The 24169-nt window shown below is 40.4% G+C and overlaps 1 protein-coding gene across 1 annotated transcript; it reads right to left on the reverse strand.

Moving 5' to 3' along the window:
- Positions 1–1292: 1292 nt before the first annotated feature.
- pde6d (phosphodiesterase 6D, cGMP-specific, rod, delta) lies at positions 1293–23782 on the reverse strand. The gene is made up of 5 exons (XM_034235463.1): positions 23501–23782; positions 9964–10052; positions 8245–8370; positions 3541–3646; positions 1293–2365 (listed from the first exon to the last, which is right to left on the reverse strand). The coding sequence occupies exons 1-5, from the start codon at positions 23548–23550 to the stop codon at positions 2284–2286; spliced, it is 453 nt and encodes a 150-aa protein (XP_034091354.1). The 5' UTR covers positions 23551–23782; the 3' UTR covers positions 1293–2283.
- Positions 23783–24169: the final 387 nt, after the last annotated feature.

A 24169-nucleotide genomic window follows, 5' to 3' on the forward strand; every position in this document is an offset into this window, starting at 1 on the left:
ACTCACCTTGGCTGAATGAGGACAGCTACACGCACACACATTGTGTCCTCCTTAAATAAGTCCTAGAATCACAGTGCAGTTACGCTTCTTACACACCAAACTGACACCAAAGAACACGTCCCGACGGAACGTCTCCTGCTTCTTGGCCATGTTTCACACTGGAACACACCGCAAAGACTTCAGCCGACGGCCAAGTTGCACGTATGAACTGTGCATGCGTGAGTGACAATAACTCTCCTTACCAGCAGGCGTCGGTAGTGTGTATTCATCATTCAAAAGAGGCAACAACTGGAAGACAGACTGCGTGATACACCGAGAGAAGAAGAACAGACTGCGTGATATAAACAAATAACAAATAGCGTGTGCGTTCCATTTTCACTCTACAGCGAGAAGCTCATGGGGCTTTCCCGAACCTGTGTCGAGAGCTGGAGTTAAATGAAATCTCAGATTTGCCTTAATAGTTTGTTTGGGTCCCTCACTTCCGTTTCGCTTCTCATGCACTGATTCGCTAAGCTGAACAGCCAATCAGTGATTTCTTTGGCCGACAGCCACCCGATTCAACATGTCGAATCGGCGGCGGAAGGTGTCGGCACGGCCGAATAGACACGACGGTGCAGTACCCACCGAGACACACCAATTTGAGTAGGGCGACACGATGCTCATGGACGGCCAGACATCTATCGACGCCGAAAATCGGCACGGTGTGACCTTTAAGGCCCGGACACACCAAGCCGATTTTGGCCGTCGATGGGCGTCAGGCCGACGATGAGCGTCAACACGCCCTACTCAGATTGGTGTGTCCCGCACCTTCGTGTCTTTTCAGCCGTGCCGACGCCTTTTCGGCCGAAAACCCACCGATTCTACATGTTGAATCGGTGGGCAGTCGGCCAAAGGCTGTCGGCAAAATAAATCACTCCGATTGGCTGTTCAGCTAGCGAATCAGTGCATGAGAAGCAAAACGGTGTGAAAAAGTGAGGGACCCCAACAAACTATTAAGAAGGCAAATCTGACATTTCATTTAACTCCAGCTCTCGACACAGGTTCGGGAAAGCCCCATGAGCTTCTCGCTGTAGAGTGAAAATGGAACGCACAGAGTTATTGCCACTCACGCATGCGCAGTTCGTACGTGCTTCTTGGCCATCGGCTGAAGTCTTTGCAGTGTGTTCCAGTGTGAAACATGAACAAGACGCAGGAGACGTGAGGCGACGTTCCGAGTACAAACTATTATATGTAACACATGTCCCTGTTTAATTACATGATCAACCCAAAAATAAAAACACACAGGCTGCATGTTATTACAACATTGGATAACTTTAATCCACAACGTCTGTCATATTAAAACACAAGTCTATTTTACACAGCTCAGTTAGCAGCTAAGAAAAAGAAAAAAAACAGTGAATGGGAAGTGAGAATGTACAGAGCGGAGCCAAGTGAAGAGATAATGAGAATAAAAGATGGTTTAGTTGAGAGTAGAGTATTTAAGCACATAAAAGCCTTCTTTCACACGTGTCATCATAACAACAGTGTGCAGCTTCTCATCCGAACAATACAGGCAAAAAGAAGATTCCATATAAAGCAGGAAGTAAAGAAGTGTGGTCCTCCATCACCACACTGATCTACTGGGGCTAATGGAGCAGGAGGCGGGACAACTGTGTCCCACTGCAGAGGATTGGACCACCATTAATGATGCATTAAGGGGTCATTGTCAGCGTTTACACTTAAGAAGCCCAAATATGTCTATATAACTTGATCCATTTCTCTGAGAATAGATTTTCTGACTACAAGGAAACGTGAACTGACTAGTGCAAAGGATCTTGGGATTTTGAGTCTGGGACTTGATGATGTACTCTGCCACAGGAAGTGTCCTCTGGAGTGAGACACAGCGAGAGGAAACGCTCAGGAGACACATGGACAGCAGAGCAGAGTTTTTAACAGACAGGTTACACGTCTGATGTTCTGTTCCTGAGTTAATGCAACCTTAGAGTGAGGGTTGGGGGGGGGGGTGTTTTATCTCAGAGTGGCTCGCTGGCTTACTGGAGATAATGTATTTACAGTGTGGATCATGGAACAGAGGAAACGTCTCTCTCCTCCTCTCCCCTGTCCAAGGTCTTTTCAGGTGGACACAAAACAGAGAACAACCAAACACTTCACTGACTGTGGGAAAAGTGATGATCCCGAGTCAGCCGTGAGACGTTTACTGCTCCGAATTGTAGCTAACCTTTGTAATTTAAAGACCTTGGCAGGACGTCAGCATTTTGGAAGGTAGAGTGAGGGGTTTGGAGGTCAGACATAGAAAAGCCGTACTTTGGAAGTACTGACATGGAGGTCGTCATCGAAGAACTTAGTCTCTATTATCACGTTCCCGCTGGAAAACAAAGACACACGGTAACATTAACGGATGATTTCACTTAGCACGATATATCTTAAGCACTGTGTCTGCAAGATTTAATGTTTAAGAGACCTTTCAGCTGATTCCAACGTACTTTACATTCCTGCTTCTTATGATAACACCACAGTGAGGATGTACCTTCAATAAAATCTGACGGGCCAATGATCTAAATAACCTTCAGTTTATAAAAGCTTGCACACAAATAAATCTGTGCACAACACTACAGACAGGAAGTGGGACAGGACTGAACTGTGACATAACCAGTCAGCATAATACAAATTAGGAGTAGCCACTTTATCATCCCACAAGAGCTAGTTCCGTTTGTTATTTTTAATACCACAGTTAAGAAATACAGTTTTAATTAAAGGTCCCCTATTATACTGCTAGGTCTCCGATATATACAAAACGTGTCTCTGAAACCTTGGTGCTAATGGTTACACAAGCCAAAACATTGTTATGACATTAAGTGATAACAACAAAAATCTGATCAGCTCAAAAGTCTGTCATTCCAAATGTTACATAAAGAGTACCTATCATGCTTTTTGGAGTTTTCCCTTTCCTGTAGTGTGTTATCTGACTTTTCCTACACATCTCTAAGTGTTTGACCAATCAGCCGGCGAGCTAACCAATTAGAGCAATGAGAAAAATAAAGACCTTTTTGAACATTAAAGCATGTCAAAGTAGAGACACAAAATGCAGATATGAACCTGAAAATTAGCATAATAGGCCCCTTTAAGTAAAAGCACATACTTATTAGCATCAAAATATACTCAAGTACCAGAACTAAATGTACTCACTATGCAGAGTGGCCATTGTATGTCCTATTTCACTGGTTTCTAATTAATGATGCATTAATGTGAACAACATTTTATTTTTGCAGCAGGAAAATGCCTTTTTTACTCTCAGGTATCTCAATCCATAATAGAACACTAGATTCAATAGTCAATTTAATTTCTGTACTAATAATATAAACTTGCACAGTAACTGATTACTAACATTACATTTCCTGCTTATTTGAAAGGCTGTACATTATCCGTATCCTTCAGATATTGACAATGGGAATACTGTTAATGTGCACATGTTGTGTGTCAGTGTGTGTGGGCTGGTGTGGCTGCTGTAGATAGAGGGTAAATGGAGAGGATCTGACTCACGTTAAAACATTGGCTGGCATCATTTGGGACTCTGGAGCTGCTTCTATCAGAGACTGCCATGTGTTGGTGGAGTTGGGGATAACAAAGCCGAACTCAAAGAACCATTCTGGACAGAGACAGAGACACAGAGAGTTCCATATTACAGGGTTCGTACGGTCATGGAAAACCTGGAAAAGTCATGGAAATTCAAAATGCAAATTCCAGGCCCTGGAAAAGTTATGGAAAACAATATTTTTCCCAAAGTTTTGGAAAAGTCATGGAAATGTAACTAAAGTTGCGTCAAATATAATTTACATTTGATCTAATCGCCGAAATAATCGTAGTACCCCTCACTGCAGTGCGCAGTACCTCAAGATGGGCGGGAGCTCAACATGGGCGGAGCCTCAACGCCCCTCCTTCTCAACCTTTGAGGCACGTGACGGGACGGCCCCTCCTTCTCAACCTTTGAGGCACGTGACGTCCCGACTCCCGTGTTGTGTATTTACCCAGTCTGTGGTTATTTAAACATTCCCTGATAAACGTTATTTCAGCGTCAATAAATGAGTGTTAATCCCAGTGTGTTTAGTGTGCAACATCACATGTCATTTGATTTAACCTTCAATTCACGGTTTTCAAAACGTTAGCCACATGCTAATGCTAACCGGAAATGACGAATGTTCAGAATAAAAGTGTTAAATTAATAGTTAGTGTGAACTTCCGTTTTTTTCAGAATAAAACTGCTTTAAATTAAAACCCTGTATTTAATTTAAATTACGTCATATCAACATTGATTTTAATTTCTTACAGTAGGAGAGGTTTTGGGGTTTAGGTTTGGGAGGGAGGAAGGAAGATTAGGATTAGGTAAAAAGGTAGGGAGTGGTTAGGGTTAGGATGGGGGGGAAGGGAAGGGTTAGATTGAAGGGAGGGAAGAGAACTGCTACACGGGAAACAGGATGCAACGCGTCATCTGTGAAGCTCGTCACGTGCCTCAAAGGTTGAGAAGGAGGGGCCGTCCCGTCACGTGCCTCAAAGGTTGAGAAGGAGGGGCGTTGAGGCTCCGCCCATGTTGAGCTCCCGCCCATCTGCGCACTGCAGTGAGGGGCTTCTCCAATAATCTGCGGTCGCGAGCTGTTATGTGCCATCATGACGCGCATGGTGTTATTTTTTAATATATGAAGCACAAGCTGTGTGCTCGAGTCTTCCTGGCTGTTGGCTGAACTCTGCTGCTCCGGGATGAGGGTCAGCTACATTATCTACGGTGTGTTCGTTAACTGTGCGGAGTCACTGTGGCACAGACTGAGCCGCTGGTGAACAGCTGTTAGAACGGGCCGTTCAGGTGTTCAGAGCATTGTCACTATCTGCTAACGTTAGCTTTAGCCTTCGTTTTCTAATAGTTTTTTTCATAGGCTATAAACTGAGGTGGTATAAGTATAGATATTGTGCCAGAGTAAAAGTAGAAGTACTCAGATCGTGTACTTTAGTAGAAGTACTAAGATCTTGTACTTAATAAAAGTATAGTACTCAGATATTGTACTTGAGTGAAAGTAGAAGTACTAAGATCTTGTACTTAATAAAAGTATAGTACTCAGATATTGTACTTGAGTGAAAGTAGAAGTACTCAGATCTTGTACTTAATAAAAAGTATAGTAGGCTACTCAGATCTTGTAGTAAAAGTAGAAGTACTCAGATATTGTACTGGAGTAAAAGTAGAAGTACTCAGATCTTGTACTTGAGTAAAAGTAGAAGTACCAGAGTGTAGGAATACTCTGTTAGTAAAAGTACTGCATTCAAAATGTTCCTCAAGTGAAAGTAGAAAAGTATTCTCATCAAAATATAGTGAAAGTAGCGACAGTAAAAGTAGTCATTGTGCAGATTGGTCCATTTCAGAATAATATATATGATATGTTTTATAATGATTGATCATGAAAGTGTTCTCAAAGCTGGTAAAGGTGCAGCTAGTTTGAATGACTTTGTATACTGCAGGGTAGCTTGTGAATTTACTCCAGGTGGAACTAAAGTCTGATTTAACACTTGATTATATTTCACATCATTCATCCAGATCTGTGAAGTAACTAAAGGTATTAAATACATGTAGTGGAGTAGAGGTACACCATTTACCTCTGAATTGTAGAGGAGTAGAAGTACAAAGTAGCAAAACATTGAAATACTTAAATAAAGTACAAGTATCTCAAAATTGTACCCACGTATAGTACTGGAGTTTATGAACTTGGTTACTTTACACCAGTGGCTATAAAGATAGAAAGACTAAGCCGTGCACAGAGGCATGACAGCACATTTTCAAAATGCTCAACAGTGCTGCCAGAATTATAAACTGACTGCTACACAATTTAAATAAATGCTTTTATATATTTCTATTAGATGTGACTCTTTCTGTTATTATTGACTGCTGCTTTAGTTGTTCTGACTGCTAAAATCGGGTCGGGGGCTCGGATCCTTGTCACCTTTTTCATACCTGATGACTTTGCCTCCCTGACTACAGTTGCTTTAGCGTGTAGAAGCTAGTAAGCCTACTATTTGATTTGTTGTAGGTAGGCACAACATGTTTCATATGCAGACCTTATTTTCCTGTTCCATGTTCAAATAAACCATTTTCAGCGGTAATTTTTTTTCGGTCATGGAAAATTAGGTAAAGGTCATTGAGAAGTCATGGAAAAGTCATTGAAAATCATTGGTGAAAACGTGTATGAACCCTGATATTAACACAAGGTCCATACAGTACGCTAGTGCACCAATATATAAAGACTCGAAAGGCAGCATGGTAAACATGTGTTGAGAATGGGGGGTGGGGTTGTTTTGTCTCCTGGGGCTCACTGTACGCTCACCTCTGTACAGCAGGGCCTCAGGGAGCTACAGACCTGGGGTTTATTAATCAACTGCTGCTTCTTAGGACCCATGTTAGGGACCCGGCAGAAAGCATTTGAGGCACACTTTAAACCTCCGTTTCTAAAATGCCAATCATCAAAAAGACTTCTCACACCCCTTTTTCACCGTTCGGTGCTAGTTCCCTGTTGGTTTGGATAGCAGTTGGTTTAACTTACGAACCAAGTGCAAACCAATTTGCTTTCCCACCCACCAGAGCCCTGGATGGGCTTCATCATGACTATTAAACGTACGAAGCCAAAGTAATTTGTCATGCACGACTTCTCCACCTTTATACTCTTCTTTTGCCAAAGACAATTTTTATATGTACGTGTGTAGTAGTGTTTTAGCTGCTTTGCGGTCTTGGCGCTCCTATTTCTGCGACAACTTTATACTCTTGCCATGAACAGCTTTAGGCGTATGTGGCTCTGACCACACTTCTTCACTTCCTGCAGAGAGCTGGCGTTGCTGCAGTGAAAACACCAAACACTGGTTCGCAATCCTGGAACCACATCGTTGAAAAAGAGGCAACAGTGGGTCCTGAACCCCCCCCCATAGAAATGCTAGAGCATGCCGTTCAGCAGCGTAACAGTTGGTGGGGTCCCCTGTCAATACACTACACAGTGTGCACATTCTACAAAATTAATATTCCAGAAGATCTCAGATGCAAAGCCCAACCATTTACTATAAAAACCACGCCTGGTTTGCACATGTGAGCCACGGCTTATGGGTTTTACAAGGAAACCAAAGTTGTTCGGTTTTGTGCATGCAGAACTCTCACTTCATTTTTCATCGATTGGCCAAACAAGTAGTGCAACTAATACATGTTTTATTTCCACTCACACTTGTGGTCTCAGATGTGTAACCAGTGTAGCATAAAGCATGGGCCGAGGAGCCTGCAGGTTACAGCAATGATAGAGCTGCAGTGATTAGTTCTCTAAAATATGCCATGTTCATTCATATTTAGGATCTTTTCAAAGTAAAACAGTGTGTTCACAAAGACATGTGGGTGGGAAGGGGGCTTCTTAAGAGGGACAAATAAGAATAGGTAAAACACATCAATGGATTAAAAAAATGTTGGAAGGAAAAGATTATATTTTAATAACCATCTGGCTAAGTGCAAGACAGGTACATTAGTTGTTCAACACCAAGAAAGGTAGTTTAACATCCCTGCATTCTGACCTTGCAGATAATGTCATACAGATCATTTGTCTGTGGCTGGAAGAGTGCATTTTGTTGCAACAGGTACCAATGAGTCGGGGTTTAAATAGTCATCAGATCCCGAAACACAGACACACAAGATGAGAGGAATAGTGTTAAGCATTGGGATTCATAGTGTCAACAGTGGTCAGAACTCTACAGGGCACAAGGTCCCCTATTATACTCTTTTTCAACAATATATTATATGTCTCAGATATATACAAAACATGTCTCTGAAGTGTCTGTCTGAAACACCAAACGGATCATTGCAGCATCCCATAAACCCCTCTGTTTCAGCCCTGTTCCTAAAGTGCTTATTCTGTGTCTGTAGCTTTAAATGCTAATGAGCTGCTGCTGGCCACGCCTCTCTGTGATGTGATTGTTTGTTTTTTTAAACTTCAGGAGATTGAGGTGATAAAGGTGGGCGGGTGTCACCTTGGTTGGTTATTGGCTAATGGTTACACAACCCAAAAAAAACATGGTGACATCACAAAGTGGCCAAAATCTGATTGGCTTATATTCAGGTTCTCATATAAATGGATCCTGTACCTTTCCCAATCTCTTAATACAGAGGGGAGACATATTCATGTATAAAAGACATGAAGAAGGGGATTTTGCATTATAGGTGACCTTAATTCAGGTTACCTTCTAGACACTGTCCTTTGAAGAACACTTTCTGCTCCAGTCTGAACTTCTCCAGTTTCTCTGAGGAGGAGAAGTTCAGTTCTCTGGACACAGCTTTACACTTGAGGATCTTCTTGGGGACGCGAGCTGCAGAGAGGGGGAGGAATCAGAATTCACTGAGGCAGGAAAACAAGCAGAGATCAGAGAAACAGAGCACTTTGAACTTGAAGGCTCCTCCCCACTGAGAGATGAGGGCTTGTAATGACTTTAGCCGCTTTCACACCAAGTACTTTGCTGTACTTAGTTCCCAGCACTTAGTTCCCAGCACTTAGTACCCCCATGGAACTAAGAGCCAATCGCGTTCACACCGGAATAAGTCCCCGAGGGAGGATTACGCAAATGAAGCCGCTGACGTCACTTCTTCTTCTTCTGCTTTGGGTTTACTGGCAGGCCGCAAACAACTTGACGGCGTATACTGCCACCCGAAGTCCCCGGCCGGAAGTCCCCGGAGTTGGGGACTGGCCGACACGCCAACACCTCCTCATCTCCACCGCTCCCATGTTTTTCTTTGTGTTGCCATAAATTAGTCTCTCTCAGTTGGTGTGCTGGGCTAATGCTAATGCTAATAATGCTAATGCCAGCAAATACAATGGCGGCATTAGTTTTACGGGGCGTGGTTTGCAATTCGCCCAGCCAATCAGAAATTGGTACTTTTTTCTCCCCAGGATAGTACCACCTCTCTAGCAGGCAGTAAAAATGGGGGTAAAGGTTCTCTGAACTAAGTTCTCTTTTTGGTGTGAACGCAAAATCCCAGGAACTATCGGAACTAGTACGGGTAAAAGTACTCCGGTGTGAAAGCGCCTCTTGTTATAGCTGATTTGGGAGCATTGTTCTTTACATCATGATGTTTTGGTTTATTATCAAAAAGGTGTCCCTATACATTGAACAAAGCTGAGATTTCTGAGCTGGATCACATAATATCGAAGTTATACTGGTAAAATACATTTGCATCAATAATACTACACATCATTATTATTTACAATATAAACCTTTTATATCCAAAAAGAGTCTAATGTTTATAGTTATTCTATGTATTCCTTCAGTAATAGTAAGAATGTAGCGGCTGTATTGAATGGCTTTTTACTAGGATTATAATGATTAATTCACAGTACGATAATATCAAGAAGGATTGTCCAGATAATTCATGATAGGATAAAAAAGGCCTTTTTTTAAATAATGAATCTGCATGTTCAGAATTGTTTTTCCAGTCAAAAAAGGGTTAATTTGAACTCAATGTGAATACTTTTCTTCCTTAATAAAATAAAAGTAGCCATCGCATGTGAAAAAAAATATTGCCATGAATTACTTTTGACTCTTCTTGACTCGTATAATGATGTTGGAAATAGGTAAAACGGGTGAATCTAGTTCAACCCGGCTATCTAAAACTAATACATGTGCATGAGCTCAGTACATCATCTGTCTGTGTGGCATATTGTCCCCTGTTCATACTTCATGCAGCATATTTATTATTGATTTCATACATAATCTTATTGTTTAATTTACCTTTCAGTTGTTGTGATCGGTACATTTTACATATATCTATTTGAATATTATATTTGTTATTTCATTGTTATTTTTAGACCAAGTCACATGATGTCTCACAGCTTACCTGGCTTACAAAGAGCTTGTGCTGTGTGCTGTATGAATGTGATTAAAATGTGGTAGGCGTGTGTACTGTACCTTCATGTTCTACCCCCGGTACCGAGAGGTCCTCCGTTCCCTGCCACAGCACTTTGCCCGTCTCTGCATCTCTAAGATTCATCCAGTTTCTGTTGGGAAGAAGTTAAAGGCCACCAACAGAACCAGAACAGACAGAATGAACTGAAATACACAAGGAATATTTGAACGGAAAAAACCTTAAGCAACTATTACCAGTTCATATTAATATCAGCTAGATGGTTTAAGTTAGTGGAGTTAACATTAAAAGGATTTCAACAAACTTTCTGATAAAAAGGGTCTCATAAAAAGGCAACCGATCCATTCCATGACATTTCAAGCTGAAAGACAGTACTATAGCATGTGCAATCATTTAAAATGCCCCACCGTCCTCTTTCCCTCTGCTCTCAAAGTGGGATGAATGCTGTTGAAACTAAGGGCTGAGGGGAGGGGAATAAGTGGAAGAAAAAATAAAATGCTGACATAGTAAAAGTTGATGTTTCATTTTGAATGTTAAGATGTTATGTGACCAGTGAATTCATCAAGCTGTCGTTTACGTTCCTCCTGAAGAAAAACTCTAAATGATCCTAACCCTGACCCTTTTAGTCACATCAACCTTAAGGAAATGTAAAGACTGCTTTAGGAAGTCCCCTCCTATTCCTCAACACCAGAGGTCTTTCCTGGACCTGGAAACATTTGGGGCTTAGCCCACAGTGGCGGCGCCAGAGATTTTCTTTTGGGGGTGCTGTGGGGTAGCTTAACGTTTCATAGAGGGTGCTCAAACATTAAGGGTTTCCCATTATGGTACCGGCGCTACAGTGAAATGTTCTACTGCAACACTCCCCACACGCAGTGCACCCGCGACTGTTACAATGAAGGCTCGATAATCAGCTCACAGCATATAGGTGTAAGCAGAGGTAAAGTGGGGGGACCTCACCTCCTCTAGGGGGGTCGGGGGGGGATGCTCCCCCGGAATTTTTTTTTTTTTTAAACATTGAAGTTAAAAGCATCAATCTGGTGCACTTTGAGAGCAACATTAAGAGATCTATGGATACATCTCTCAACACCCAGATGAAACAGAACTGTAAACAGATTTTCTTTTTCTTTATGGATATTTTACAAATCACTCCCCTTTTAAACTGTATTCTTGTTTTACTGTCATATAGTATTTCATACCTGTTTTTCATTTATTCTCTTGTTTTTTTATAACTATAATGATCATATGAAGGTGTGCCTCGGAAATAATCTTATACATAATTCGTGACCAAACCGTTTGAGACCCACTGAGATAACTTAGACTAAAGTGAACTAGTATCTAAACACTCAGAGAGTCCTTTAGCTCACCTGAGTCTCTCAGTCTGAGAGGAGAGGACTCTCCTCCAGCTTGTGGTGGAACAAACAGCTCCTTATGTCCGTTAGAGCAGCTAGCTAACCAGATGCTAACAACACGACCCCTGCCCCTGGTGCCCCATGGTCCCTGCTGGCACTGGTGCACGCTCTCTCTCTCTTGCTCAATCACACTAAATGCGCTATTGCCACACACACACAGAGCTGAGCTTGAATGAAACACAGAGACCCAGAAGTACTTGTGTTGCATTCACTGAACACGGGAAATTACAATCCTGCCGTCCTCTCTAGTGTCATGATGAGGTTCAGATAAAGCACGGTTAATGTATTATATTATTGAGGGAGAATTGTCCGGGGCTACAGAAAAAACATTCGGGGCTTTAGGCCAGGCGACGCCACTGCTCAACACCCTACATGATGAGTTGTCAGCCTTTAGAAACATCTGTATACTGCAAACAGTTGTAGTGGAGACTGAAGCTCCACATGCATTCAATCCAACAAACAACACAGAGCTAACGTTAGCTTTAGCCAGCTGCCATAATACTAATATATCAGATCAATATAGGTGTGTAGTAGTTATCTGTACCATTAACACTGCAAGCCAACGCTGGGACTCATGTCTCTTGCCAAAGTTAACAAGTTAGCTAATGGTGTTGTCTGTTTATGACCTGGTATAATCTGTATTCTATTCCCTGACAGAATTTGACAACATTTTAACTTTAGAGAAAGTGTAGCAGTGAGGCTGATCAGTTGACAGGGACTGACCAGCTGGTTCTTATGGTCATATTTGAGCAAATAAAGTCAATTACTGGTGCAATCTTTCCCTTCAGTCAGACGTCTCCCTCCACTTCCCTCAATCTGCTACTCTAACAGAACACCTCAAGGTGACGTGCGATATGTGAATATGTAGGGAGACATGGTCTGGATTCAAACATACATTCAGTCAGAAATGACAGCTAAACTTCCAGCCGTACCACTGGCACCTCCAGCAGGTCCACACCTGATGACAAGCATCTATTACGGGTGAAAACCACACATCCTTTAGACCAGGGGTGTCCAAACTTTTTTCACCGAGGGCCACATACAGAAAAACATACGAAGGGCTGGGCCGCTCACTAGAGGTACACTGCCTCATAAGTTCAGTTATAAGTTAGCAAATTCTATCAAATGTAGGTAAATGATGCTTGTGAGTGTTGGCAGGCTCATCCCTTAAAGCAGAAGCCTCAGATTGATTATGATAAGGAGAAATATGAAGGGTGTATTTCAAGCTTGTTATGTAAATAACTCATTGGGCTTTATTCTTATCAACTGGGTTAGGATCTTAAACAGGCACTATATGCTTGAAAACTATCAAATGTGGCGAAATGAAAACAACAACTGCAGTGAAGACAGGGATAAACCTCCTTTATAGAACATCTGTTCTCAGTGTGTGTTATATATGGGATACTATAGCAAATTAGGGGATGTCCTTTTTGAAACAAGCTGCATTGTCTTTGCATGAGTACTATTGTATAGTGATTAGATATAAATGCAGTGCTATGAGCAAGGAGAGGAAGAGGGAGTGGCAGAGAGACAAGTACCATGTCTACATCTCTGTGCTCTCTGGGGGAGTAGAGTATGTTCCAACTTAATTAATGGCAGACCTATTTTATAAATCAGGATCTTTTTACAAGTCACATCTTGCTGTATAGCGGCAGCAACAGCATGCACTGATGTTCTGTGAAGCTGACTGACTCTCTCTGTCTGACAGGAGGATAAATGGACACAGAACAAAGCAGATACGTGTATACTCTAAATATAGACTGCCTGTCATTCATTAGTCAGTTTATTGAACATGTCAGAAACAAAAACATACAACAATAATAGATATATTCTCTTTTTTCCTTTTTTTTTTTCTCACTCAAATGAATAATTATAACAAAGTACAACAAAAAAAACAATAATAATTCTCAGATAGTCTCTGTCATGTTCAACAGGGGCAAGAAGAAGCTTAAAAAAAACTTTTCTGGTCCTCCCCCCTCTAGCATATATTTTTCTTATAAATAAAACATTAGGTCATCGTCATCAGCGACATGTTTGTCTTGTTAATTAGTTTGTTTACAAAACAATCAGAAAGAAATTACTTTTACAATTACTAGAAATAACAACAAATGGGATTTTACAGGTCCTGTTCATAACCATTAATGATTTGGCTCCTAAATAATACTTTCAGTTTAGATAGACTTGTACAATGTTTCAGTGCATCATTAGTTATTCCACAGACTAACACCTTTTGATGAGATGCAATGAAGTTTGGCATTTGTTCGTACAGGTGGTTTTTTGAAAATGCAGTTTCCTCTCAACATGTACATGCTTTCTCTCCGTGTGAAAAGTCCCTGGATATTATGAGGTAATTGTTGATTTGCGACTTTGAACATAATTTGAATAGTTTTATAGTCAACCAGGTCTTGCAGTTTTAGTGTTTTTAGTTTGATGAACAATTTATTTGTAGGTTCTCTGTAGGTAGTTTTATGTATAACTCGTTTGGCTCTTTTTTGCAGGATAGGATGTGTATTTGTTTTATATGTGTTCCCCCAAACTTCCACACAATACATCATGTATGGAAGTATGAAGGAGCAGTACAGCATAAACAAAGAAGCTTGATTAATTAGGTATTTGGCTTTATTCAGAATTGCTATTGATTTGGACATTTTGGCTTTGATATAGCTTATATGTGGTTTCCAACTTAATTTATTGTCTATGATTACTCCAAGGAATTTTATTTCAGATACTCTTTCTAATTGGACGCCATTTATAGTGAGTTTCTTCTCTGTATTGGTCGATCGATTCCCAAATATTATGAGTTTGGTTTTGCTTGCCGTTCAATGTTAATTTATTTTGGTCAAACCAGATCTTCATCCTGCTCAGTTCCTTCTCCATTGTGACCAATAGCTGTTCTAAATCGTCCCCACAGCAGAGTAGACTTGTGTCGTCTGCAAAAAGAATGGTTTTAATCATTTTTGATACTTCACATATATTGTTAATATACAGAATAAATAGTAATGGCCCCAAGACTGAGCCCTGAGGCACCCCACATGTAACCTGCAGTAGTTGTGATTTATGGCTTTGTAGTTACTGTTCCCTGTTATGTAGGTAGCTGGATAGCCATGATAGTGCAACACCTCTCATGCCATATCTCTGTAGTTTTTTATTAATAATTCATGGTCAACCGTGTCAAATGCTTTTTTAAGGTCCAGAAATATCCCTATTGGATATTCTTTCTTTTCCATTGCCTTAGTAATGTGTTCCATAAATTCTATAACTGCAAATTATGTAGTTCTGTTTGCTCTGAAACCATATTGTTGTTCATAGAGTATGTTATGTTTGGTGATGAAGTCATTTAGTCTTGTATAATAGATTTTTTCCAGTATTTTAGAAAACTGTGAGAGCAATGAAATTGGTCTATAGTTTGACAGTACATGTTTATCTCCAGATTTATGTATTGGTATGACTTTAGCAGTTTTCATTTTATTTGGAAATACACCGGTTTGTCTGATTACAGATGTGAGTTAGTGGTTTGGCTATACATTCAATAATGTTTTTAACTGTATACATGTCAATATCATGACAGTCTGTAGACCTTTTACTCGTAAGTTTTTTAACTGTGTCAATAATTTCATTTTCATCATTCCCTCTTAAGAATATAGTTTCCTTCACATATATATCTTTACTTGCAACACCATCACTACAACCAGTATTTGGAATTTCCCCAGCTAGACAAGGACCAACATTGACAAAGTACTTATTGAAATCTTCAGCAACTGAGGTCATGTCATAAACTACTGTATCGTTTTTTGACAGAAAACTGTTTGGGTATTGTGCCTTTCCATTTCCTTTTTTAATAATGGTATTTAATACATTCCATGTATTTGTAATGTTATTTTTGTTATCCTCCAATAATTTGTTGTAATGATCCATTTTGCTACATCGTATTGTCTTTGTTAGTTTGTTTTTGTATGTCTTGTATTTTTGCCTCTACTGATCCATTCTTTAAGAAGTCTTTATATAATTCATTGTTCGTTTTACATGCATTTAATATTCCCTTAGTGATCCATGGTTTTTCAGCATATTTTTGTTTCACTATTTTCTTTACACGAGGACAATGTTTTTCATACAGCCCTGATAGAATATGTAGAAATGATTCATAGGCTTCATTTGCATCTGGTACATACACTTTGTTCCAATGACACAATCATGCAAATACTCACACAATATCTTGCCCTAGTAAGCCACATTGGTCCACATTTGCTCAAAGAGGATGAATGATAAGAAGCTTGTAGGTAACCTAAAGTCAAGAGAGAGGCGGCTGGAGGAGCTGTCCCATCAGGCTGTCGGCTGTCAGCTGCTCCTGACCCCCACACTCTCGACAACACAATGCAGCCGTCAATCACAGGCATCCTTTGTACACTACAGCAGCATCCAATGGAAAGCATCTTAGTGACACACACATCCACCAGAGTTTCCGTCAGCCTGTATTTACTGAACCTGAAAAGTCTCTTGAAGTCGGACAAATGTATAATCTCTCCAGGCATCACGTCTGGTGGAGATAATATCCCCTAAGCAAAATGTGAAGTGTTTTAAGAATAGGTTGAATAGATGAGTCGGCACTAGCTGCTCTCCTCTTTGCCACAGGCTATGAGATGCCAGTTATAGGGCCTTCAATAATAAGTGATTTCAGCTATATCTATCCAGAGTGGGCCCCCGGGTTCTCTCTGCAGGACAGAATCAAAACAGCGCCTGATTACATTGTATGAGCCAAACAAGCCTGTATTTCTTTTGGTTTGTCAACTTTATTTTATATAAGAATGTGTATGCTTAAAGCTATTGGAAATGTGTTGTATTGTGTATTTATGTATTTCTTTGTCATGCATGAGTCTCTTGATGGGACTTGTTATATTTGAAATAGCCCACTTTTCAATAAAATGTCAATCTTCATGCCCTGATGATGTCATTTTGTAAATAGCCTTCTTATTATTGGTTTTCAAACTCAACATTTTGTACCATATTTCTCACCCGGACACGTTGACCGGCGCTCATTTTTTCTAACGGAAACGCTGACATCCATCCGCAGAAGTCAGAGTTGAATGGAGTGTTTAAGTGTGTGATGTGCTGGACATGCTGCTGCAGGAGTGGAAAAGAGTCATGGGAAGGACTGATTTTGAGCTTTCACTTTTAATATGGTCGTCACGGTTTCCGCCATGCATTTTGACAGTTGGCTTTGGGCCGGCTCAGGACACAATGGGTGTTTCTCTATGTCGAGTACGCTTGCTTGTTTACATGTCTTCCGAGTCACTTGCTTCAGAAGCGAGGCAAGAATACTTCCTGGCATTCAGAAAACGAAGAGTGGAACAGGCGAGCAAGTGTGCATCATATGAGAGGCCCCGCCTTACATTTTCCGCCACAGATTTGGGGAAATTGGTCCGGTCGCAAAGCATTGTGGGGATTTTAAGACCGCGGAGTCTACACATGTGCAGCCTCGACATTTCTCCAAACGAAGTACGCCGGGCTCTGTAGAATTCCAAGTATGCTGGACATTGGAACAGTACTTCGGCGCCACTCGATGACGTGGTATGCTTGAAATAGTGGCTCTGGAGCAGCTTTACTCAACATTGAGAAACACCCAATGTGTAGCTCTGTACTTCAGTCTCTGTGGAAACAGCGCTGCTTCCACAGGGAACACCTCCCTCTTTTCCCTTTAGATATCAGCCCTCTGTTCCAGAAGATTCTCCACTCAGCATCCTGTCACACTCAGACACTACTCAGTGTCACACACACACTTGACTCCACACCATCTGTGGAGCCCTCCATTCCCAATGGCCTGAAAACACATGTTAGCATACTGCTACAAAACAGTCATCAAATTGCACTTATATTACTGAGTCATAAATCTGTAGTCAGAACGTTATAAAACATATAAAGATGTGTAGATGTCATTTATTCCATCCGTGTCAAAATGAACAGGAAATACAATTTGGTTTTTCATCAATTTATGTTAGTATTTTTACAGCAAACACACAATCTACACTTTTTTTGTACAATCTATTTATAATTAGTTTACCGGCTCCTTCAATACTCTTATTATTTGTTTATTTAAAGTCTAGATCTATTATTATCTCCTCCTCCTTTTGCCTTTTATCTGCTGCAGGACGATTAAAGGCAGTCTGATTCTGATGAATTGTTTCATGTCTTAAATAAAGGACATTTCTCAAACGAGTAGGACAGGTGTAAAAGCACCAATAATCTGAAACAGCCAGGTGTATCATATCGTGATATAAAGTATAAAACCATCGTAAAAAGTCAAATTGAACATAATTTGTGCTAAAATATTCGTAGTTTCCTCAATAAACACTCATCTGACATATTGTCTGCTCCCCTCCCCCAGCTCTTCCTCTCCAGTTAAGTCTGCTTACTTCGATGCTTTCTCTAATCCTCTCAAGTCTAACTAAATCCAATCTGCTACATCAAACTCATCATCCTCAACCCCTTCCAGAACAGCCCAGGCCTCTGCTCTTCTACGGTACGTGTAACCAAAAAAAACAAGAGAACACATTTTAGCAGGAGGTCCCTAAAAATAGTGGATTTATAAAAATAACTAGTTCCTATCATCACGTCATCGTCCTTCCTTTTTGTCTCTCAGATAGCGGAAACGAAAGCAATTGATTTCAACACCAACAACATCATACCAAGTATACCATAGTCCCCCCCCCCCCCCCCTCAGGGTCTGTCGGAACACACACCCACACAGTTAATGAGCCCCCAGTGAAAAGCTGCTGGCACTGTTTGGTCTGGGTTTCTTTTTAAAGACGCATTAATGGCAGTTTCATGGCCCTCTGAAACAACAGCAGCGCGACCCAATCAGAAACACTGTCAGAGGAGACGGTGGAATAAAGTCAAAAAGAAGGCACGCCTATCGCAGAGAGGACTGAGCCTTCAGAGCGGTGATATCGTGTGGGGCTGCAGCAACAACAACCAACAGACTGCTTTTCATTATTCAAAGGAAATGAGTTCTGCTGTGTCAGCGACTCTCTAGCGCACAACAGCAAAACTATACATTCTGTTTTAAGTTGAGCGATGGATTACTATGCACGCACAACATATATGAACTAAAGCACTTTCAGTTATATACAATATATATTCAAATGTATTCAAGTGGTATTGCATATTACATTACATGCCACTTGTTAGACACTTTTATCCAAAGCGGCTTACATACTGAATACTGTGGGGATTGAACCAGAGATCAGCACACTATCCCACTGAGCCACAACTTCCCTTTGAATTTATAATTGTGAAGGAAAATGACTTTCTGCATGAGATCGATAAGGGGGTCAAACTGATATAGGACAGCCTCAACACAGACTTTGACTACATTCAGTAACTCAGCTAATTATCCACAAGAGCAATCATCATCATCATCATCATCATCATCATCTGGAGGGTTTCATATTCATTTGCTACTAATGACTGTAAGTGTGCCTCAGTGGATTTGGCAGACAAGCATCCTGTGGTCCAACTATTGCGTTCCGATTCCTTCTCATCGTTGTGATTTTCAATAAGAAAAATAAATCTTACTTAAAAAGCTCAAAGCTAACGAGGTAAAAAGGTCACGAGGTGTGACTGTGCTAAAGGCACGGAATTAGCCTTTTGTTGGCAAGATGTTCAAGACAAATAAATACTGATGTGTTCAAATATCATTTATGTCATCATGTGTAATCATTGCTTGAGGTACATCTGCATGTATATTGATGTTGGGATGCCCCCTTTCATAAATGACATCATGTGCAGTAGTTAGGCAAAGAGCTCATTGTTTTTCTACAATATGTAACGGCTTTTCAGTAAATACTTTTAAACCGGATCGGATCTTCTGGTCTGACCTGTGCCTTTTCTTTTTACAATGTATTCATCATTTGTTCACATTACCGGCTCCTTCAATACTAGATGTATTAAGTATTATGTATGAATATTTTAAAACTGGATTGGATCATCCAGATCATGGTCTGACTGAAGTTACTGTGCCTTTAGCTCATTTGATTTCTGGACCAAACTACTATTATTATTGTTGACTATGATATTTCTTGTTCTGATGCATTTTGGGGTTTTTCATCCCTTTGAAACTATCTCAGAATGACTATAGGTCCGTCACACTCTGGCTTTGAATGCGTGAGACTACTAAAAACCTGCATGTGTGAGCATCTAGTCTGCTCTGTTCATCAATTTAACAACCAGATGCTGTATTTTGTATATTGCTCAGAAGGAACGTGACATGTTGCCTTTACAGTCTAGAAGAAAAATGAATATGCTTGTTGTCTGTGCTTCCTTTAATAAGGCAGAATGGACAGAAGGTCGTAAATCCCTGCTCACTAAATCGTGGATTTAGGCATTACCACACTCCAGCAAGAGCCCTGACCTTAACAGGAAGCATACACACAGCTTCATCTTCAGGATGGACTGGGATCAGTGGAATACAATAAGGAGGACACGTTGTATACATCACAAATGAATGGAGTTGCCTGCTGGAGTGCTCTGCTGCTTATTTGAGAAGATATGACCGAGGCTCATCTGCTGCTACAAGACACAGAGCGGAGAGCCCACCCCCCCCCCCCACATGCTACAGATCTGCAGTGGGGAAGTGGAACTGTGCAAACATTTCAAAGGATGCTTGATGTTATTCAGAACATTTACGGTGATACAAATCCATGCACCTGCACAATCATTTCAAATGCAACAAACGTACATTTTATGTACATAATGATTTCAAAAACAGTTGTTTGTTGAGGAGCCCTAAGCTTTTGGAACTACTTTGTTTTTTACCTTGGAATGATATTTTCCAGCTTTCCTCATTATTTCATTGTTTTAACTGAATATATTCAAAGACCTCATTTCCGTGTAAGAAACAGACATAAGAAGCAATAACGGAAATAATGCACTTGAAATAATCAGCTAAAACTAGGAGTGAAATTAGGACAAATAAATACATTAAATTGCGCCTATGATAACAAATGGATTGTTCTGCATGTTGTTCCGTGCTGCAGCTGCACGATGAGAACACATGCATTCTCTAAAATGACTAAAAACAGCTGACTCATGCAATCCAATCATTGAGCGAGTTCCATAAGGGCCGACATCAGGAGAGCGCAAGGAAGTGAAGTCTGGGGGTCAAGTATGGTAAGGGTCTTATGAATACATAAGAGTCAGTGTCTACTCACTGAGAGAGAGGGCAGCTTACATGTATAAAATGTGGCATAATCCAAAAGTGATAATCAAGTTTCCTCAACAAGCATCCTTCTAACACGCAGAGGAAAACACATTATTCCTATCGTTTAATAAAAAGAGTTTTCCTTAACATGCTCACAAGTTTAGTCTTCTGATATTTCAACGTGTCTTTCTCCTCCCACCCAAACCCAAAGATACTTGTTCTCCGCGACTCATTCATTATTCGTATCCTTCTTGGTGGAGAAGATGAGGGCATCAGAATTGATATGACTGGCTCTGGGGAATTGAGTGTTATCAGAGTTCATGGTTGTTGAGAGCAACTAGAACATCAGCGAAGCAGCGAAGGACACTTTCCACATTGCAGTCAAACATGAGCCCTTTGCATAAAGCAGGCATGCATCCCTCTGGCATGTTATACATGTATACATATCGCCCCTCACACATGTTGCTTTTTCTATTTCCTATGAAATGGTGCAATTGTGTGCATTATGTTTGTGGTAAATAAAATGTATCTTCAAAAAGTATGCTGCTAGTGATAAGAGTCTTATCAGTTCCCTCCTTACTATTCAACTATATTTGAAAAGAAATATAACAAACTATCCGTGGTTTTGTCTTGTGAACTTTGAAGGCAACACGATTCTATATTCAGTCAGTATAGGACACCGTGATGCCTTTCACAGCCTGAGTTTCCTGCTGGAGACTGAGGAGGCAGCAACTTTGATAGACTATTATATTTATAAAAAGAAGACTTTAACACTTGGTCTTTGCATCATCATCATCATCATCATCATCATCATCATCTTTAGACGGAGGAATCAAACAGGGAAGCCATGCAGGCGGTGAAAGGATTCTTCTGGCTGTGTCTGAACCCTATCCCAGGTGTGGACCTCGGTTCTTCCAGGCCACTGATTTACTGACAGCCACGGATTCTGCCGCAGACTCTAACACTATAAATAAAAACCTATGAAAGACTTCCTTGTTCGAGATTTGTATTCAGAAAGCTTGGCAGCAAACTCAGCTGTTTATGTCCTTGTTTGCACACACTCAGTGTACTGATGATTGTAAGCAGCATGTGGCTCCATCCTACACCTCTTTCCTCTGAACGTTCAGTTGATTGACAGACAGAGTGGATTGAGCTGGCAGATGCTGTTTAAGACGGCCATTAACTAACTCTGTGGGACTTTCATCTAATCTGACGATGACAACACTTTAGAATGTCACTCTTCCAATTAACATCATGACATGTTTCACTGCCCCTTGCTTATCTTGGGTAAAGACTATGCAATGAAATGGGTCCCTGAATTGTAAACCATATGTAAGTAGTGTTAATGTAAATGATCTTACCTTATGCAGTTAACACAACCAGGCAAATAAGCACAGCAACATGAGTAAAGAGCAGTAAAAGGCATAGTAAGGGACACATGCTACACATGCAAGTGGCAGGACTGTTGTGTATATATATGCATGTTATACCACTTTCTCTCTTCCTCTAATTCCTGTTGGCGTCTCCTCAGTATCTCATAAAGGAAATGTTCAAATGTAATAAAAAGTGTCTTTAGGATTGTGTGTGTGTGTGTGTGTGTGTGTGTGTGTGTGTGTGTGTGTGTGTGTGTGGAACATGCATCAATCCTGCGTTAGGTCTGCCAGTGGGCTGACATCAATTCACTTGTATCCAAATTGCTTTTTAAAAAATAACTTTTTTGAAATGGCTGATGTGAGAACGTTATGTCACTGTGACACGAACAGAAACCAATATCTAAAAAGTAATACAAGTATAGTGACTCCACTTCCAGCAATATAAAAAACCGGGGGAAAACCGCACTTAGATACTAATAAAGCACTTATATGCTAACAGAGCACTTATATACTAACAAAGGACTGGCTTACCTAAAGCCAGTTGAGTAGCACTTAAAATGTTTGGCTCTATGAAACCTGATGTACTTATATGATTCTGTTTTCTTCAAGTTTGTGTCTTGTTGGTCGAATGTACTTCTTGTAAGTCGCTTTGGATAAAAGCGTCAGCTAAATGCAATGTCATGTAAATTTACTAAATTACCATATTTTGGGGAGTATTTTTGAAGAACTTGTAATTAACTTGAGTATAAACATTTTATACTACAAAAATACTTCTACTCCAGAACAATTGAGACAAATATTGTACTATTTATTCTTCTATATTTCTTTTAGAAACCTAAAAATTATGAATTAATTTATAGATTATGTGTATTCATTAAAGTAAGATCCAACGTTACCTACTGCAAAATAATGTTCACATTAATGGCTTGATAATTACAATCTAGTAAAAATAAAGTCATTCTGCATAATAAGTACTTTTAGTTTAGGAACTTCAAGTATATTTTAACGTAAAGTAGTCAACTTTTTGAATGCAGGATTTTTACTTGCAACAGAAACTGTTCCACAACTGCAGTACACTGGTGTGTTTAGGGCAGCATTACAACGGGAGGATTTATAATGAAGTTTGGGATTTATATATTCATATTCCCATATGTAAAGTTACAAAACTCAAACAGCAGACAAGTCATACAAAACGCTAGCTAGGTTACTGACTAGGTTATGCATGCTATCCCCTGTGTCCTGTCACTGTCCCTTCAGTACAGTACACATCATAGCGTGCACAGTATACAGGGTGTGTGAGGGTGCAGCTGCAGCACCGCGCACTGAGCAACCAGACACACACTGACCTCCAGAGAGGAACAATAAGAACATGTCCATGTTGTCCCATCATATAAAGACAAACACTGGTAGCTGACCGTATCACACTGACAGGTTAGCCGCAGCAGCTAGCTTACCTTACTGTAGCTAGCACCAGAGTCAGACTCACATATGTTCCACTTCCCACACGGTGCAAATGTTAAGTTGTCATGTTAGGTCAAACAATAATAAAAATACAAACGCTAAGGTTACGTGTCCAACCCTTGCAGAGCAATAGTTCAAAGGATACAGTTTGAAGCCCTTCAAAATCTCCTTGGCCCTGTCTTCGTCTGAAGACATTTCTGAAGTCGCCTGTTTTCGTTGCTTCCAGAAAATAAATCCAGGATGTGATGAAATAACAAAACTGCTGCTGGTGTTAGCTCCACTAACGTGAGTTAGCTAAATGCTCTGCCCGCTAATATTCGCATGTAAACTAGGTATAACGTTACTTAAGTCTATATTGTTGGACTGCAGGTTAAATCTGATCCGATAATGCAATCAGCTAAATATACCCAGTTAACTAACAGACAGCTAGCCTAGCCAGTAAACGGCACGGGGAAGCGCCTAACAGCCAATCACAGGCCGAGAATAAGAAGCCTGGGCGGGACACAGTAGATAGAGACGCGTCACCAGGGGCAACGCCGCCGCACAGTGAAGGGCAGGCAAAAAAGCTACACCTCAGATAATAACAGGTTTGGATGGAAACTTAACATTTCTATAAAACTAAAAGATTGAATGAAATTAATGAGGTAGCATCATAGACTGTATATATAAAGGGTAGCATACAGCAAATAGTATTGATGAATATCAGATTCCCAAATGTGTAAACTAGCTGCTACCAATACAAATTGTAAACTGTAAATAAAAGGGTTTGTTGTTATGATCATAGCCACTGTCCGACATATACTTGTTAAATACA

The sequence above is a fragment of the Gymnodraco acuticeps genome, unplaced genomic scaffold, assembly GCF_902827175.1.
Source record: "Gymnodraco acuticeps unplaced genomic scaffold, fGymAcu1.1, whole genome shotgun sequence".
Lineage (NCBI taxonomy): Eukaryota > Metazoa > Chordata > Actinopteri > Perciformes > Bathydraconidae > Gymnodraco > Gymnodraco acuticeps.

What these genes read in the sequence shown, in the direction of transcription:
- pde6d (XM_034235463.1), bottom strand. Translation starts at nt 23,550, where the DNA reads ATGTCTTCAGACGAAGACAGGGCCAAGGAGATTTTGAAGGGCTTCAAA. An exon ending in ACCGGGGGTAGAACATGAAG is followed by an intron (nt 8,371 to 9,963) that starts GTACAGTACACA and finishes CCCTCTCTGCAG; the next exon opens with CTCGCGTCCCCAAGAAGATC. An exon ending in ATGCCAGCCAATGTTTTAAC is followed by an intron (nt 2,366 to 3,540) that starts GTGAGTCAGATC and finishes TTTGTTTTCCAG; the next exon opens with CGGGAACGTGATAATAGAGA.